At 34.4% G+C, this 19,002-nt stretch overlaps 1 protein-coding gene and 1 long non-coding RNA gene across 2 annotated transcripts; one reads left to right on the top strand and one right to left on the bottom strand.

The window, feature by feature from the left end:
• The first annotated feature begins 21 nt into the window (after positions 1-21).
• LOC108485272 (receptor-like protein 15) lies at positions 22-7,391 on the top strand. The gene is made up of 9 exons (XM_053029773.1): positions 22-307; positions 391-543; positions 1,274-1,348; positions 1,600-1,728; positions 1,859-1,909; positions 2,002-2,127; positions 2,806-2,871; positions 3,392-3,538; positions 4,830-7,391. The coding sequence occupies exons 1-9, from the start codon at positions 244-246 to the stop codon at positions 7,256-7,258; spliced, it is 3,240 nt and encodes a 1,079-aa protein (XP_052885733.1). The 5' UTR covers positions 22-243; the 3' UTR covers positions 7,259-7,391.
• Positions 7,392-15,971: 8,580 nt separating this feature from the next.
• On the bottom strand, positions 15,972-16,916 carry LOC128294062 (uncharacterized). Its single transcript, XR_008284266.1, has 2 exons — positions 16,766-16,916; positions 15,972-16,120 (listed from the first exon to the last, which is right to left on the bottom strand). It is a non-coding gene; the product is annotated as an uncharacterized LOC128294062 (long non-coding RNA).
• Between the last annotated feature and the right edge of the window lie 2,086 nt (positions 16,917-19,002).

Consider the following 19,002-nt stretch of genomic DNA (forward strand, 5'->3'; position numbering starts at 1 on the left):
TAGCAATTTTTCAAGAATTTAGGTAATGACATGACAAAATCTCATAGTGCCACATCATCTCATGGACCAAAGCTATGGAAAGATGTTAAATTCCAAGACTAATGTGGACAAAAAACAGTTCAAGGACCAAGTTGGAGAAAATTACAAAATTCAGGGAGTAAATGTTATATTATCCCTTTTTAAATAACATGATTAACTAACATATATTTTCATTGGATATGAACAGAAAGCAATAATAATTGGATGAACTTGAAGGAGCTGTCTTTAGAGGGAAATGAAATTAAGAGCCTTGGGTCAATATTCCATGGTAAATCAGTTGGCTAATTAATTGTTGTTCCAACATATCATCTTTTTAAAGATGAAATTACGTTAAATTTTTTATCCTTTCAGGAAAAGAAGGAATGAAGTTGAACAAACTTGAGGTACTTAATTTAAGGTATAATCTCTTTAACAATAGCATATTCTCATCCCTTGTTGAGCTCTCGAATTTGAAGTCATTGGATTTATCATATAACAAACTGAAGGGGGCAATATATACAAAAGGTAAGAATATAGTATCCTTTGATTTTATATGATTTGTTATTAGTTTTACTTGTAATTTTCCTTTCACAATTAAATGCTTTTCATCCATTTTCCAATTAATTAGACATATATTAAATAAATTGTTAATAATCATTTGCAAGCACCTAATTACCTTCCAAAATGGTAAAAAAAAAAAGTCATGCCTTTTTTAAAGTAAAAATTAAATGAATGTTGGTATGTTTAGAATAAAACACAGATGATTTAATAAGATATTATTTGAGCACAATTGAAAAGGTTCAACTCTTATTTGGTCATTGTGTAAGGTTTCTCTCTTGTATGAGGCAGACTTAACTTTTACTTAACTATTTTTAAAGTTTTTGTTTATGTGCAACTCATAAAAAGTTTCATCTCTATTTGAACACTTAACCTAATATTTACTATCGACAATAGAAATTTCATAAGTTGAACTAAATAAACTCATTGAAGTTAGGCCAAAACTTAATCGAAAAGCTCGTTTTCACATTTACAAAAGAATAGTTATTTTTTGAAATATATATATTATTAACATAATAAAAGAGACTAAGTGGGAATTGAAAATAACTTTGTTCAAAATCTAACTCAAATAATGTTGTAGGCTTAATGAATAGTTCCCATTATGAATGCTTTAAATATTTCAATTAATATACTATTGGTTTTCACATGCTAAAGAAAATAAACTTATTTTTAGTTTCCTTTGTAACGTTATCTTTAGATTTAAATGCTCTCAGCAATTTAGAGGAGTTGATCTTATCCGATAATGAAGTGAATGGATTTATTCCATCTCAAGGTATTTATGATTTTTTTAATTTAACATTAAATTTATTTTTTAATTTTGTTATTGTTAAATTTATTATAAATTTAGAGAAAATATTTGGTATATTGGTGGAGATTTTGGACTCCATAAGTAAAATCATTAGGTTGATAATTGTCTATAGATATAATAAAATGTTAAACAAAAGAGACACGTATCAATTTTTAAAAAAAATATATTTTGTGAAATTAAATAACTAAAAATGTTGTTACTTGATAATGGTGCAGGGCTAAGGCTGATGAATTTGAAAGTTGTTGATTTGAGTGGTAATGATTTCAACAATAGTATATTGTCATCTCTTGCTACACTTTCAAATCTAAAGAATTTGAGTGGTAATGGATTAATAGATATGAAAGGTAAAAATCAACCTTCTCCCCATCCTCTGTTTTTATTTTCTTAAGAAGAAAAAAGAAATATTGAATGAGTAACATACATTCATAAGCTTTATTTGAACTAAACTATTTTTCAATTTCTGATTCTCCTCAGATTTAAATCGCCTGAGTAATTTGGAGGAGCTGTATATGGCCTGCAATCCAGGTAATTAGACATTTGAAAAAAATGTTTAATTATTTGCCCTGACTTGTTAATTACACATATTCTAAAGAAATAAAGCATTGTTTTACATGCAGCTATAGATGCAGATGCAGGTTGTAGCTTCTCATTACAGTCACTGGGCTTATTCCCCACTTTAAAGACTCTTTCTTTAAGAGGATTTAATATTAATGAAACTAGAATGGCTTCTTATTCCCACAATAGTAAGTTTTGATGTTTTCTTACAAATTAAATATTATGAATTAATTTATACATCTAGGTCTAATTATGCATACAGTCCTTATACTCATCGCTTTTTTTAAATTTAATTAATCCATTTTTAATTGTATTCATTTGGATTGTGTGATATTTTTAAAGCAGAAAATTTTGCTCATATTGCCAATTTAAGGGCACATTATGTCAGAAAAATAAAAATACCAGCATTACTCTCCTTTCTTTGAAACAAAGCTAAGAACCTTACAATTCTAGATTCAAAATCGAAAATCTTACAATACTAGATTCAACATTTTTGTTTGCTTCGCCTTCCACTCACGTAAATTTTTTTTTGTTCGATCAAATTATTACACATTTTAAGCATTTGCAAATAATGTTATAATCTGCAAAATACAGTTAGCCACGTGAGTAAATATTTCATTTTTAAAAAAGCCATGTAATCCAATTTAACGAAAAGATGATGTTATCAGTTGAATTTCAATTATTAAATCAAATGAATAAAGAGATTAAATTTCCGAGATTAATAGTAGAGAGACTAATTTTTAAATGTGTAAATAGTACAAGACATAATTTGATGGTGTACATTTTGTTGGGATATTTCTCTAATATATATCTTTGCCATTATGTCTCTCACACATACTTATTATTGAAAGCCTCTGTTACAGCAGACTTTACTTCATTGAAGCGTTTAGAATTGTGGGATTGTAAGATCAATAAAAATCTCACTCGAGAAGGTAATTTCATTCTTTCAATTTCTCTCTTATGATAATATTTATTTAATTGTAAGTCATTTTTATTTAAAATTGCCCTTAACAATATATATTGGATAATATATACTTGTAAGGTCAAATTTTATTTTAAATCCATTTTCTATATTTAAAAAAATCTTGATTAATTAATTTAGTAGTTTTAATTTATGAAAGGATGCTAAGGTGCGGTTTAAGTTTTTTATGGTTTTTTTTTAGGAAATTGATTTTTCAACGTTATAATATTTTCAAAAAAAAATTATAAAAGGATGTTAAGATGAGAATATATATTATTACCAATAACTAGAGTAGCTTCTTAATTTACACAAAGTACATGAACCAAATTTTGACAAATTAAAATAGATAAAACTAACATCTCTATTTATGTAAAATAAAAGAATGAAACTCATAATTTCAAATCTTTATCTTCTTCGTAGTTTTATAAATATACTTTGTTTCCTATATTTTTTTTTTCAAAATATAACTTGCAGTTAATGTTATTGAACAGAAGGCCTAAATTTGAGAAGTTTGGAAGAGTTGGAGTTGTATGAATCATCTTTACCTTCAAACTTTATTCAAGTTTTTGGACTACTCATTTCTCTTAAAAAATTGACCGCCTATGGTATTGATGGTAACAACACTCCACCTATGCATGGTAAATATTCTATTTTCAGTTACTCGTCATTTTAGTTTTATATATCTCTAGATTTAGTATATATAAATGTGTTGCTTTTTTAATTTTGAAATATAATTTCTCTTAGATGTGGTAATTGGATTATAGATTCAAATATCTATAAATTTGATATGCTTTTTTTTATATTCGAATGTTATAAATTCAGATAATATTCGGATTCTAAATGAATATTGTTGAAAAGTCAACAAAGGTAGGAAGCAACTTGTTAAAAAGGTGAAGCAAGTTGCACCGAATGTTGAAAAGTTGAATGGGATAATTGCAATTTTGGTCCCTAATTTTTTAGGCCATTTGCAAGTTAGTCCCTGAACTTCAACTATAAATAGGCCTTTTCATTTTTCATTTCAACCATCCCAACCAATCTTTCTCTCTTAGTTTTCTCTCTTCTCCCATTTGAGAATTCTTAAGGAATTCTATTTGTTTGTAATATTTTGGAGATAGTAAAGTTATCATCCGGTGTTAGTGCGAGGGCGTAGGTATAATTTACGAACCTCGTTAAAACTCTTGTGTTCTTTCTTGTCCTATTTTTCTTTCAATATTTGAGGGTATAATAGTAGTATTTAATTGTGCTATTAAATTACTATAAAAGGGATATTCTGACTAAGGAAAGACTTGGTATTTAAGAGATCCTTGTGATCCACCTCTCTTCCCTAGGAATTGAACTTTGTGTGATTTTTTAGTACAATAATTTACACGCTTCCGACCCTATTGAAACAACAAATATGAATATATACATGTGAATTTGCTTTGCTTATTCCCATAAAGCCATAAAGGAAGGATATTCAAATCCACTTTATAATTTTGATTTTATATATAAATAAAAAAAATTAACTACTTCTATTTTTTTAAATAGACCTTTGAATATTAAAATGCATATATTCAAATTTAATAACAATATACCAATTAGTCTTTAAATTTCAAATTGCACAAGTAGAAAGGGTAAAATTTTAAATTTTACAAACCACATGGACCAGAGAAAAAAGTTAAACGCTCTAAAGGCAAAGAATTAGGGCTTAGCATCTTGAATGCCTAGATTCGAATCCCATCAGGTGTAGATTCTCTCTCAAATAATTGTAAGTTTAAAGCCATTATTTATGAGTTTTATTTAAATTTATTTTGAGTTAGATTTAAATATATTCTAATTTTCACTCTTGATTATTATTCTAATTAATTGAACATATTTTATTTATTATTTTGGTTTCCACCTATTTGTAAACTCCTTAAATATATACACATAATACTACTACTTTTGCAGATGTTTGTGAATTGACAAATCTCCAAGAGTTGGATATCAATCACTATAATCTAAGGGGTAGCTTACTCATGTGTTTCTCCAACCTCACCTCCCTTAAAAAGTTATCTCTCTCTTCCAATCAGTTTTCTGGAAATATATCTATCCTTGAGAGCCTAACATTACTTGAATCTTTGGACCTCTCTTTTAATCTATTCTCTGGAAATATATTTGCCCTTCAGAGCCTAACATTGCTTGCATCTTTGGACCTCTCTTTTAATCAATTTTCTGGAAATATACCTGCCCTTCAGAGCCTAACATTGCTTGAATCTTTAGACCTCTCTTCTAATCAGTTCTCTGGAAATATATCTGCCCTTGAAAGTCTAACATCCCTCCAATCGTTGGATGTTTCAAACAATAAATTTTACATCCCAAGCTCATTAAGACCCTTGTCCAACCTTTCAAAACTCAAGTACGTCTATGCAGATAACAACACCATACATGCTGATGATCAAGAGATGTCGCATTCTTTGGCTCCAAGGTTCCAATTGAGTTCCGTCAGCTTATCTTGTTGTGGAAGTGTTGGGTCATTTCCAAAATTCTTGTACCATCAAAGTGAATTGCAGAAGGTTTCTCTCTCAGACATATATTTCAAGGTGGATCGATTTCCATTTTGGTTGTTGGAAAATAACACGATGCTAGTGACCCTGAATCTCGTGAATTGCTCTCTATCAGGGCCTTTTCAAGTGCCATCGCGTGTGCATTCTACTTTATCACATTTGGATATATCCAACAATGCCTTCGGTGGCAACATCCCAGTAAGAATGGGTGCACACCTACCATTTTTGGGTTATTTGAACATATCAAGGAATTATTTCAATGGCAGCATTCCCTCTTCATTTGGTGATATGAGTTCCCTACAAGTTTTGGACTTATCAAACAACCAATTATCTGGAGAGATACCTCAGCACATGGCTATGGGCTGTTCTTCATTACAATTCCTTGCATTATCAAATAACAAATTACAAGGATCAATTTTCTCTGGAAATTTTAATCTAACGAGCTTGTTAGAGCTCGAATTAAGTGGAAATAACTTCACTGGGATGATCCCAAATGTCTTAGCTAATTGCTCTCACTTGTATATACTAGATCTTAGCAATAACTATATCTATGGTGATGTCCCAAGTTGGATTTGGAATATGTCAGAGCTAGCAGCATTGGATGTGAGCAGAAACCAACTCTTTGGTAGGTTGCCACAATGGAGGGGAAATGCTTCGAATTTGGAACAAGTTGCCATGGCAGATAATCAACTTGAAGGTTCAATACCAAGGGCAATTTGTAGTCTCAATCTCAAACTTCAACTTTTGGACCTTTCCATGAACCATTTATCTGGGACTCTACCATCTTGCTTCAAACCGGTGTCGGTGAGGGAAGTTCATTTATTTAAAAATAAGCTACAAGGAGTGTTACCAAATGCTTTTCATGATAGCTCTTCGTTGGTGACGTTGGATCTCAGCTACAACCACTTGAAGGGTAACATTCCAAATTGGGTTAGCAATCTTTCTGAATTAAGTTATCTTCTCTTAAGGAGAAACCACTTTGAGGGTGAAATTCCAATTCAATTATGCAAGTTGGATCGTTTAAGCTTGATTGATCTTTCTCAAAACAATCTCTCTGGTGCTATTCCTTCTTGTTTAAAAGTTTTTGCGCTGAACTATCTAACTGAGCAATATATTCCGCATTATAGTATTTATTCCGGTATGAATAGCTCGATGTCCATTGAAGTTCCAATAGAATACACAGTAAAGAGCAGATCCTACAATTACAAGAGAAGAATGCTTCAATACATGTCTGGAATTGATCTCTCCTGCAACAAGCTTACGGGTGAAATTAGTTTTGAAACAAAAAACATTATGAAACTCTTCACATTGAACCTTTCTCACAATAGCTTGACCGGACCTGTGCCACGAGCATTTTCTAACCTCATGGACATGGAAAGCCTAGATCTTTCCTACAACAATTTGACAGGGAATATCCCCGCCGAATTTGCTGTATTACATTTCCTGGAATACTTCAATGTGTCATACAACAATTTATCTGGAAAGACACCTGAAAGGATTGGACAGTTGGGAGCATTTGATGAAAGCAACTACGTCGGGAATCCTTTTCTTTGTGGCTTATTGGTGGGGAAGAATTGTTCGCCCGTGGAAACACCATTGACACCCAAGGCTTCGGCTGGCAACAAAGAAGACCATGGTTTCATTGATATGGATGCCTTCTATGCAAGCTTCTTCGCATGTTACGTGATGGTGCTATTGTGTATCGCATCTGTTTTGTACATAAATCCTTATTGGAGGCAAGCATGGTTTTACTATATACAAATGGCCGTTGATTCCTGCTACTATTTTATGATAGATAATTTCCTCAGAAATTTTTATAGTGGAAACATGTAGAAAATTTTGTTGTGAAATTTGTCGATTGCAATGCCATGTTTATATGTAGCGACTGTGTTAAGACGTCGATTTAAAGTGCTCTTATGGAACTGAATAAAAACTCCCATAAGCCATATTCTTAGTTTCACTGCTATTTCAGTTGGTTTGATTTCAATTTGTACAAAATGTTAGCTGTCACCAGGTCTAGTCCTTCATAATTTCAGTAGTAGCAACAAATAATTATGGAAATATTGTTTGCTATGTGTAACACCACCTTCATGTTGAATAAGTCTCTTTCCTCCACACACAAATGAGCAACTTGGCTGCTTGGTTACACATCCAAAAGCTTCCAAACGCTGTGCAAAGTTGCAGTATACTACATACAAACCTTCCATAATGTTTGTATATTTCTTCAAAGATTGTTGATCTAGAAAGTACAATGCTGCCAAAGTCTCAATCTTTCACTTCTAACCGATCACATTGGCAAAAGGAGCGTCTAATTACTGTTTTGACCAGATAAGTTTAGTTCCTCTGATTTTCAAGCATTTCTTGTACTGCTCATACAAAGAACGATATATCGCAGGCACGTAATCCTTGAATCTGTAACAGATGACAACAGAGGGTAAGATCCAATAAAAATAATCGATAATAGTTGCAAGCTAAAAAGGGGCATGGAAATGAATGACAGGCTAAAGAATAGTGGCAATTTGTTTCTTTGCTAGTGTTGCAGATAAGACCTCTGATGGGACTTGCAGCCTTTAAGGCTCTAACATATTTGATGATCTCAGACAATGTTAGGCTTAGCTTTATAAATCATTAACTCATGCTGAGAATATGAAATTAATTTTGCCACATTTCCAGTGAAACCTAAAACCGCACAATATGGCATTAACTGGATGAGTATCAGAAAGTGTCTGCTCAATGTGTTGTTTCAATAGGGTCGGAAGCGTGTAAATTATTGTACTAAAAAATCACACAAAGTTCAATTCCCAGGGAAGAGATGTGGATCACAAGGATCTCTTAAATACCAAGTCTTTCCTTAGTCAGAATATCCCTTTTATAGTAATTTAATAGCACAATTAAATACTACTATTATACCCTCAAATATTGAAAGAAAAATAGGACAAGAAAGAACACAAGAGTTTTAACGAGGTTCGTAAATTATACCTACGTCCTCGGGCACTAACACCGGATGATAACTTTACTATCTCCAAAATATTACGAACAAATAGAATTCTTTAAGAATTCTCAAATGGGAGAAGAGAGAAAACTAAGAGAGAAAATTGGTTGGGATGGTTGAAATGAAAATGAAAAGGCCTATTTATAGTTGAAGTTCGGGGACTAACTTGCAAATGGCCTAAAAATTAGGGACCAAAATTGCAATTATCCCATTCAACTTTTCAACATTCGGTGCAACTTGCTTCACCTTTTAACAAGTTGCTTCCTACCTTTGTTGACTTTTCAACAATCTCCACCTTGAAGATTTGATTAGGATAATCGCATCTTCACACACTTCCTTCAACTCCCCAAATTCGATAAAGTTATCTTTTGTAGTGCCTCCAAATGCGCTCTCGGCGCCATACACTGAAGGTGCTCAAATTCTCGGATATTAATCAAGTTCAAACAATGATTAAACTTGATTGTTGTTACCACTTTGGTCATCATATCTGCAGGATTATCTGCATGGGAATCTTCTGAAGTAGAATTTTTCCTTTTCAAAGACTTCCTTTAAAGTGATATCTTACGTCGATATGCTTGGTTCTTGAATGATAGACTTGATTTTTCGCTAAATGAATAGCGCTCGATTGTCACAATATAGACTAATGTGACTTTGAACAACTCCCAAGTCTTTCAACAATCCATTAAGCCAAATAGCCTCCTTAATGACTTACAGAATCGCCATATATTCTCCTCTGTAGTAGACACACGACTCATGAGATCGCAAGGTAGACTTCCAACTCACTGGGCTTTAGCAAGAGTAAGCAGATACCCGTAGTTGAACGCGTTTATCTAAATCACCAGCAAAGTCGGAATCAACATATCCAACTACAAACTGACCAAGTGTTTCATCCTGCTCAAAAACTAAACCAACATCTACGGTTTTTCGAAGATACCGCAGAATCCATTTCACAGCTTGCCAATGTCCCTTTCCAGGATCATGCATATACCTGCTCACAACTCCAACAGCTTGTGAAATGTCAGGCCGCGTACACACCATCGCATACATCAAACTCCCAACTGCATTAGCATATGGGACTTTTGCCATATATTCTCTTTCTTCTTCAGTTTTCGGAGATAATTGAGCACTAAGTTTCAAATGAGAAGCAAGTGGGGTACTTACATGTTTTGTGTTTTCATTTACACCAAAACATTGTAATACCTTTTTCAGATATTGCTTCTGATTCAAACAAAGCTTGCCTCTCTGTCTATCTCTACTTATCTCCATGCCGAGAATCTTCTTGGCCTCACCTAGATCTTTCATCTCGAACTCTTGATTCAACTGAGCCTTCAGCTTATCTATCTCTTTTTGGCTCTTCGAAGCGATTAACATATCATCAACATACAAGAGTAGATAAATGAAAGATCCGTCATCAAACTTCTGCAAATACACACAATTGTCATATTTGCTTCTTGTGTACTTCGCCTTTTCATAAAGCTATCAAATCGCTTGTACCACTTGCCTCGGGATTGCTTCAATCCATATAGCGATTTGTTCACTTACAAACCCAATTTCTACCACCAGATCTGTGTATCCTTGAAATGAGTCATATAGATCTCCTCTTCTAACTCACCATGCAGAAAGCCGTCTTAACATCAAGTTGAGCTAGCTCCAAATTCAACTGTGCTACCAAGGCCAACAAAATTCTAATGGAGGAATGCTTCACAAGGGGGAAAATACATCATTGTAGTCAATTCCTCCTTACGGCGTAGCCTTTAGCTACCAACCTTGCCTTGTAGCGAACATCTTTCTTACTAGGAGATCCATCTTTCTTTGCGAATACCCACTTGCATCCGATTGCCCTTTTACCTTTCGAATTGCGCCAACTCCCAAGTATTGTTCTTCAGGAGAGATTGCATTTCTTCATCCATGGCGCTTTTCCATTTATCACTTTCTAAGCTTTGCATTGCTTCTTGATAAGTGATAGGAATATCATCATCAACAACGGGAAGGCGTAGGCCACCATATCGATAATCGAAGGTGTTTACGAATTTCTCTCCTTGGCCTTGCAACTGCAACTGGTTCTGGTGTACTTAATGGTTCTTGGGTCAGAACCTCTTCAACCTCTAATTCCTCCATTGTGGTTGGAGAATTAGACTTATTAACTGGGCAAATCCCCATCTGCTCAAACTCCACCTGTTTTGGAGTACACTCCACCTGCTGTGGAGTATCGCTTGTCTGAATATCTTCATCTGCTACCTTTTTCAATGTGGCAGATTCATCAAAGGTAACATCTCTCTTCTGAGATCATTTTCTTTGTGTCTAAGCACCAAAGACGAAATCCCTTCACTCGAGTGATTCCCATAAAGAGAGCTTTCTTTGCCCTCGGATCTAACTTTGACTCCTTCACATGGTAATATGCAAGTGGATCCAAACATATGTAAGGAATCATAATCATGGCCGGTTTTCCGACCATACCTCCATAGGAGTTTTTCTTTCTAATGCGATGATGGCAAGCGATTAACAAGATGGCGGTAGTATGTCACACCTCACCCAAAATTGCTTGCCCAACCCAAAGATTGGACAACATACATCGAACTTTCTCCAAGAATGTTCGATTCATACGCTCTGCCACTCCATTCTGCTGTGGTGTATCCCTAAGCGTGAAGTGTCGAACAATACCATACTCTTGGCACACATCGAAGAACGGATCACTTCTATATTCCCTCCATTGTCCGTCCTAAGCCGCTTGATTTTCTTGCCGATCGGTTTTCGATCATAGTTTTCCATTTAAGAAAAACTCCAAGCACTTCATCTTTAGTTTTCATGGTATACACCCAAACTCTTCGGAAAAGTCATCAACAAAAGTAACAAAGTAGTGTTTTCCTCCCAACGAAAGTGTTTTGGAAGGCCCCACACATCTGAGTGAACATATTCCAAAATACCTTTTGTATTATGGATAGCGATCTCAATTTCACTCTCTTTGCTTTCCCGAACACAATGCTCGCAAAATTTTAATTTGCAAGCCTTTGCACCTTTCAACAATCCTTGCTTTGCGAATTTGCAAGGATTTTTCATTTAACATGTCCCAACTTTATATGCCACAACCGCATTGAGTCCAATTCTTTGTTACTTAGGAAGGCTGCAATGATTTGCTCCAATAACTGTACTACCTTGGTAGTAATACAAGTTATTTTTCCCGATGCCCTTCAATATCACAAGTCGCCAGATGTCACTTTCAAAACCCCATCTCTCATAGTAACAACTGAACCATTGGATTCCAAGGCTCCCAATGAGATGAGATTTTCTTCAAGCGGCACGTCTCAACATCGGTTAGAACTCGGTTGATCCATCTTGATTCTTTAATTGGATTGAACCTATCCCAACAGCTTTACTGAGCATTGTCATTGCCCATATAAACAACTCCTCCATTTAGTTCTACTAAATCGAGAACCACTCCGGTTAGGGGACATATGATAGGTACAACCCGAATCCAATATCCACTCATCCGAATGGAGCAGCGATGATGATGCAACCGATGATAATTGAGTCACGGTATCATGCTTTGCAACACAAGCATCTACAGCAGACTTTTCCTTATTCTTCACTTTGGACAATTTTTCTTCCAAAGGGCCTTTCTCATGACAAAAGGCACATTCATCTTTCCCAGTCGGACTTTGACTTTGATCTCCCTTTTGAGTTTTCTTCCGAGTGTATGAACGACCTCGGACTACTAAAGCTTCAGATCTCGATTGAGTTTTTCTGTTTGTCCTTCTTTCTCTGTTCATAAGCGTATAAGGCCGCATGACTTCGCTCGAGATATATCACTCTGCCATGAAGTAGAGTAGTTTCTAGAACTCAAACTCCTCGAGAAGTGACCCCAACAACATCAAAGCCAAATCTTCATCTTTGAATGTCTCATCCATATTTAGCAAATCGGTGACTAACTGATTAAATTTGGTGATGTGATCATTCATTGTGGTACTGGGACGTAAGTGAAGCGAAAGCAGTCTTTTCTTCAAGTGGAGCTTATTTTGACTGTTTTCTTCAAAATTTTTCTTCAAGTGCCACCCACAACTTATTTGCGAAGTCTCCTTTGAAAAAGCATACCTCTGCTCTCGAGAAGGCATGATCGAATTGTGCCACATGCCAACCGATTGATCGCCTTCCAATCTTTCTCCCATACATCATCTGGTTTCTCTTCATCAATGGCAATGTCTAGACCTGCTGAAAAAGGGCATCTAGAACCTCACTTTGCCACATACCAAAATGGCCCGTGCCATCAAAGATCTCCACGGCCAATCTTGCATTTGCAATTGTCGGTCTTGTCCACATGGACGATGTTGAAGCTCCTACACCGACCGTTTTCTCCATAATCTTTCAATATACCTAAGGAAATCTTTTCTGATGTGGAAGATCAGTTTAAACTGCAACCACAGAGCATACTACGATTAACCTTCGGCTCTTGATACCACTTGTTGTTTCAATAGGGTCGGAAGCGTGTAAATTATTGTACTAAAAAATCACACAAAGTTCAATTCCCAGGGAAGAGATGTGGATCACAAGGATCTCTTAAATACCAAGTCTTTCCTTAGTCAGAATATCCCTTTTATAGTAATTTAATAGCACAATTAAATACTACTATTATACCCTCAAATATTGAAAGAAAAATAGGACAAGAAAGAACACAAGAGTTTTAACGAGGTTCGGTAAATTATACCTACGTCCTCGGGCACTAACACCAGATGATAACTTTACTATCTCCAAAATATTACGAACAAATAGAATTCTTTAAGAATTCTCAAATGGGAGAAGAGAGAAAACTAAGAGAGAAAGATTGGTTGGGATGGTTGAAATGAAAAATGAAAAGGCCTATTTATAGTTGAAGTTCAGGGACTAACTTGCAAATGGCCTAAAAAATTAGGGACCAAAATTGCAATTATCCCATTCAACTTTTCAACATTCGGTGCAACTTGCTTCACCTTTTTAACAAGTTGCTTCCTACCTTTGTTGACTTTTCAACACAATGTATACAAGGTTAAGCCTACTAAAACCGCACAATGTAACGTAATTGCTCTCAGTCTTCAAATTTATTGCTATTTTGAAGTAGATGCATACCTTTCAAGAAGAGAAAGCCTCTCAGGTCCTGAAAATAACTCCACAATGCATTGCAGAGGATTACCAATCTTTTACCACTTTGGACTATTTCCTTCGTATAACCCACAAAATCTTTATATGCTGCAGGACTAAGTTTCTGTTTGACCTGAAGGCAGAGAATGTTTTAGAAAATCCCTAATCCGAATCACTTAATGATACGAGGAAAGTGAAAATCCAAAAGAGTTAGCCTGCATTCAAGAGAAAGCAGCGAAAGACAAATTAACAAAACTCATTACAGGGAAGATAGTTCCAACAATTAAAGAGGGAACTAATGTTTGTCATACAAGTCGTTTAATAGACTCTCCAAACATAAGTTTCTGAACTTATAACGTCATGATTTTGCTATTGCATTTTTCTTCGATCATTAGATCGCTTCAACTTATTCAAATCCATAGACGGAGTGAAACATGAGGAATATTTCGGAGAAGGCTTGAGTTGTTTAGTCATATAGTCATATAGTTGTTTAGTCAAACCCAAGCATGATCAAACTCAAAGTCCAAATCCTTAATAAATAAAACCCAAACATTTGTTGCTCCCATTTCTATTCTGCCATTCAAGCAGCATGAGCCCATTTTTTTTCATTCTTCAACGTTTGTTCCCATTTTATTGGACTAGTAGTATATAAAGCACAAAAAGTAAACCATTTAAGCATGAGGGGTTTTTCCTATTTCTTGTAGCGTAGAAAGCACAAAGTTTGCATGTCTAATCGTGAAGTTGGGCCAGCTTCACCTAATTTCATAATCTGATTTTATCCCTCACATATTATTTTTATATAATATTAATATTTTTATAATTAAATTAATTTTTATTATTTAATTTGATTTCATATGTCAATAAATCATCTGACTCATACTCAACATTATTTACCGACACAAGGGTTGATTTGAATATTCACTTTTAAGATTAATTTAAAATGAAGTATCCATAAAATAACTTGTGAATAAATTTAAGGTTCTCATATATTTTAATAAAAATATTTTCATAAATTCAAATTTTATAATTAACAAAATATAACATATTTGATAAAAAATTCAAAATAAGAGTTTAAATAATTAATTAATATCTAATGAGTTTTAATAAATTAATTGTTGTTTAAATTACAAAATTTAATATTAAATAAAAATTGTTTCATTAAACCCCGGCATAAGCGGTGGATGATTACGAGTCATGTAAATGTTAGTATTCTATCACATCCAAATTAATAGAAGACTGGAAAAAGATACTTTTTCCTCGAATTTATCAATAATAAAGTTGGGTAAAAAAAAAGTTATATGGACCCTTTGTGGAATGAGTTTTTGGAAGCACAAGGGGCTTAATAAATTTTTAAAATTTATATTTTAATCAAATTTTCAATTATAATCTTTTTAATAATTGTAACTAATTAATTTTACATAAAATAATTTAATAAATTCATCTCATCATCAATATATAACTAAGTTAAATATAATTTTAAAATATTTTGAAGTTAAACATGATTTTCTTTCTGATGAATTACAATAAGATGGCAAAGTTCGAACAATCAATACGACAAGCGCAACTCAAACTCAGGCCATACTTGAGCCAGTGAACACCCCTAACCATCACGCCATCACATGAGATTCAAAGTTTTTATTTATATATTTAAGAATTATGCTGGATATTGTATTGAAATTTAGAACACCTATATTTATTGTATTGAAAACTTGGATAAGAAATATACATTTAAAATTAAAAGAACTATTTCATTTTTTTAATATGTCAGATTTAAGTTGTTAATACGATAAGTACATATGCTGTAACGCCCCAATTTTCGGGAATTCTGTGAATGTTGACAAAATTTCATGCTTTAATTTTTGTCATTTGTGAGTGAAATTATGAAATAGGAGCTATGTGAAAATGTTTGAAAATGCTATAGGCTAAATTGAAGTGACCAAATAAATAGGAGTGCAAAATAGGAGGATTTGCATGACAAACCTGTAGCACCCCAAACCCGGCCCAGAAGTTATGGCCGGATCCGGCATGCCACATCAAAAACGTTAAAAAAAAATCCATTCTAAGTGCAGAAAATCGTACTTAATGTTCAAAAGATTAATTCATTAAGGGTTAAAGTGAATGGAAGTCAGTGAACCGTAGGAAACCGGAAAGAGGTGGTGAGTCCATCGGATTGCTAAGTACCAAGCTCCTTCGGATCCAATCCTAGACATGCATACCGCCATTGCCACACCTTAACGTCATGGATATTTCTAAGAAACCGATTTGATTAAGTCATTTTAGGAAAAGTGATTAATTTTGGAAAATACTTTCATTGCGGAAGCTTTGCTTGTTGTCATGTTATTTTGAAATCAATCTGTTGTTTTTGAAAACGCCCTAAAGCTATCCAGTTTCAACAGTTAAAATAAGTAATACCTATCTTAGTAATACATATTAAAACCATCAAAATAAATAAGCGGCTTTATTACATTTAAAAGCCCAAAACCTCAAACGTAATTAAAAGGATGTCCAGTTCACCAGAAGAAAATCAAACTTTCAGAACGGGTGGCCACTTTGAATTCCCTCACAGCTCCAAGCCCACTATGGTTGGGGATTTCCTGCGTGGATGAAAATAAAAGGGGTGAGTTTGGGGAAACTCAGTGTGTAAGGAAAACTCATTCAAAGTCCAAGTCAGCTCAAGCCCATTGGGCCTAAGCCTATTCAGTAATGTGGTCTGGGCGAGCCCTTTTCAGATTACAATAAAGCGGGCCTTAGCCCTTATTCAGATAACAGATATGGCCCATAGGCCCATTTCAAAATACATGCAACATCAAGTAAACATATGCAAGCCCATTTGGGGAGACTACTCAACCCACCAACCACTACACTCCACCCGTACCAGCCATACACTCCATGTGGGAATAGCTCAACCCACCCATTAACAACACTCCACGATTGCACCTTGTTGCTCGATTAACGATAAATTGAGGCAAAGCCTCCGATCGTGGACAAGCCACTTTCAAGACTTCCTCCATCAATATCCCAGGTCCCATGCATCGATAATAACATGGCATGCGAAAATAACAACATCAAACATGCATTTAGGTCAATTTAACCCTAAGGATATTTCGGTAATTTATCTACTAGGGGTAAAGCGTAAATTTTCCACTTTTAAAGGTATTTCATAATTTATCTATTTTAGGGTTTTTCATGCATATTCCTACTTTTCACGTACTAACGAATCACGTACCGAGGGTTCTTACCGAATTGGGTCCGTTGGCCCATCATTCCAATTTTGGCCCATTAAGCCCAAAAATATTGAGGGCACAGAAATCATGCACTTTGCAGTCCAAATTTTGCAGCTTACCAAAAACATTAATCGATTTACCTCACGAGCATTCGCACACTCGCAAATCTACAAAATACCGAGTTTTCAACATTTCGCTTTTCGCTTTTGCCGTCTAGACTAAGAAAGAGGGTGTTAGTTACACACCTGTTTGCGACGATATGCTGACGAGATCCACACACGAACCGCCTACAATTGGATTACTAACACGTTAATCTAACTATTTAAATACGAACTACGTATTAATCCCTTACAATATTCGGCCAACCACACCTACAGATCATAGTAAGCTTATAAGAAATCAATAAGCAACCCATTAACAAATTTTTGTCAATGTTTACCACATAATCATAATTTCACTGCAAGCTGTCTTCCTGAACAACAGTCACTAAATCATTTATAACTGGAGCTACGAAACTCCAAATCAAGTTCCGTTAATTTTCCCTGAAAATAGACTCATATATCTTCTATCCATAAAATTTTCAGAATTTTTGGTTTATCCAATCAATACCAGATTTTTCTCAAAGTTTCCCATGTTTCACTATTTGACTAATCTGACCACTCTTCATTACGAATCAAATTTCTCATTGTAAAGAATTCAAAATATGTTCTTGTTTATTTCATTAGAAACTAGGCTCAATAAGCTTTAATTACATAATTTATTTAGCTTCTAATTCATCTCCCACAATTTATGGTGATTTTCCAAAGTCACGTTACTGCTGCTGTCCCAAGCAGATTTATTACCAAATCACTCTTTCATACACCTATCTTGCATGCATGTTATTTAAACATGTATATCACCAATCAATCATCACATATCTATGATTTTTACTTAAGCATAATCTCCATTTCATCATTTTAAAGCACAACATGTTAGCCGATTTTTCCCTTTAGCATCTAAGGCACATGCATGCTCATTTGTTTGGCTCAACTTCACATATCTTCCATTTTCATCAAAAGAACATGAAACAACAACCATTTCCTTCATTTTAATTCATGACCAAATGCTCACAACACAACTAAAAATCAAAATATACTTCAAGAGTTAAGGTAGAATCAAGAAGAACTCATGAACCTCAAAATAGAAGCAAGGTACCAAGAACTTACCTTCAATTTTCCTCCTCCTAATGACCGAATACTCAAGAGCTTTCTCCTCTCCTTTCTCTTCTCTAACTTTCAGCTATGATGAACAAAGATGGACAAAACTTTGTTCTTTTCACCCTTTTCTTTTAATAAAACTTCATATTTCATCCATTTAATTCTTTAATACAAAAGACATGATATTCTTATCATGAAACATTTACCTAACCCATTATCATGGAACATTTACCTAACCCATTATCATGGAACATTTACCTAACCTATTATCATGAAACATTTACCTAACCCATTATCATGGAACATTTACCTAACCTATTATCAATTTGTATCAATTTGTACCATAAATTATGGATATCAAGTGTACATTTTGTCTACAACAACATGATGGTTGGCCACTTCATGTAAAATGGGAGGTTTGTCATGCAAATCCTCCTATTTTGCACTCCTATTTATTTGGCCACTTCAATTTAGCCTATATCATTTTCAAACATTTTCACATAGGTCCTATTTCATAATTTCACCCCCTTTTTCTTATGGAACAAAAATTAACTAAAATTGTCGGGTTCTATCTTAAGTTTGGCCTTTCTAGAGGCCCACTAACATAATTAAACCTATGCCAACATTCACGAGATTCCGAAAATTGGGGCGTTACAACTCTACCCTCCTTAAAGAAATTTCGTCCTCAAAATTTACCTAATCCAAACAGATGAGGGTATTGCTGTTGCAACGTCTCTTTTGGCTCCCAAACTCAGAAGTTTCCCCTTCCTTAACTTGTTGAAAACGAGCGACCAAAGACTCATCGTTCAACTATTTTCCTTAATCTGATCCACCCAGGTTGGCCTCACTTGCAACTCACCAGAGACTTTCATCATCATCTGAGACTCGACGAGCAAACATTGCTCTCGGATCGAATCTGACTCTACGACTTAGAGCATCGGCTACCACATTAGCATTGCTTGGGTGATACTCGATCGAACAGTCATAATCCTTAAGCAACTCAATCCATCTCCTTTGCCTAAGGTTCAGCTCCTACGAGTCAACAAATACTTAAGA

Source organism: Gossypium arboreum, chromosome 6 (assembly GCF_025698485.1).
Source record: "Gossypium arboreum isolate Shixiya-1 chromosome 6, ASM2569848v2, whole genome shotgun sequence".
Classification (NCBI taxonomy): domain Eukaryota; kingdom Viridiplantae; phylum Streptophyta; class Magnoliopsida; order Malvales; family Malvaceae; genus Gossypium; species Gossypium arboreum.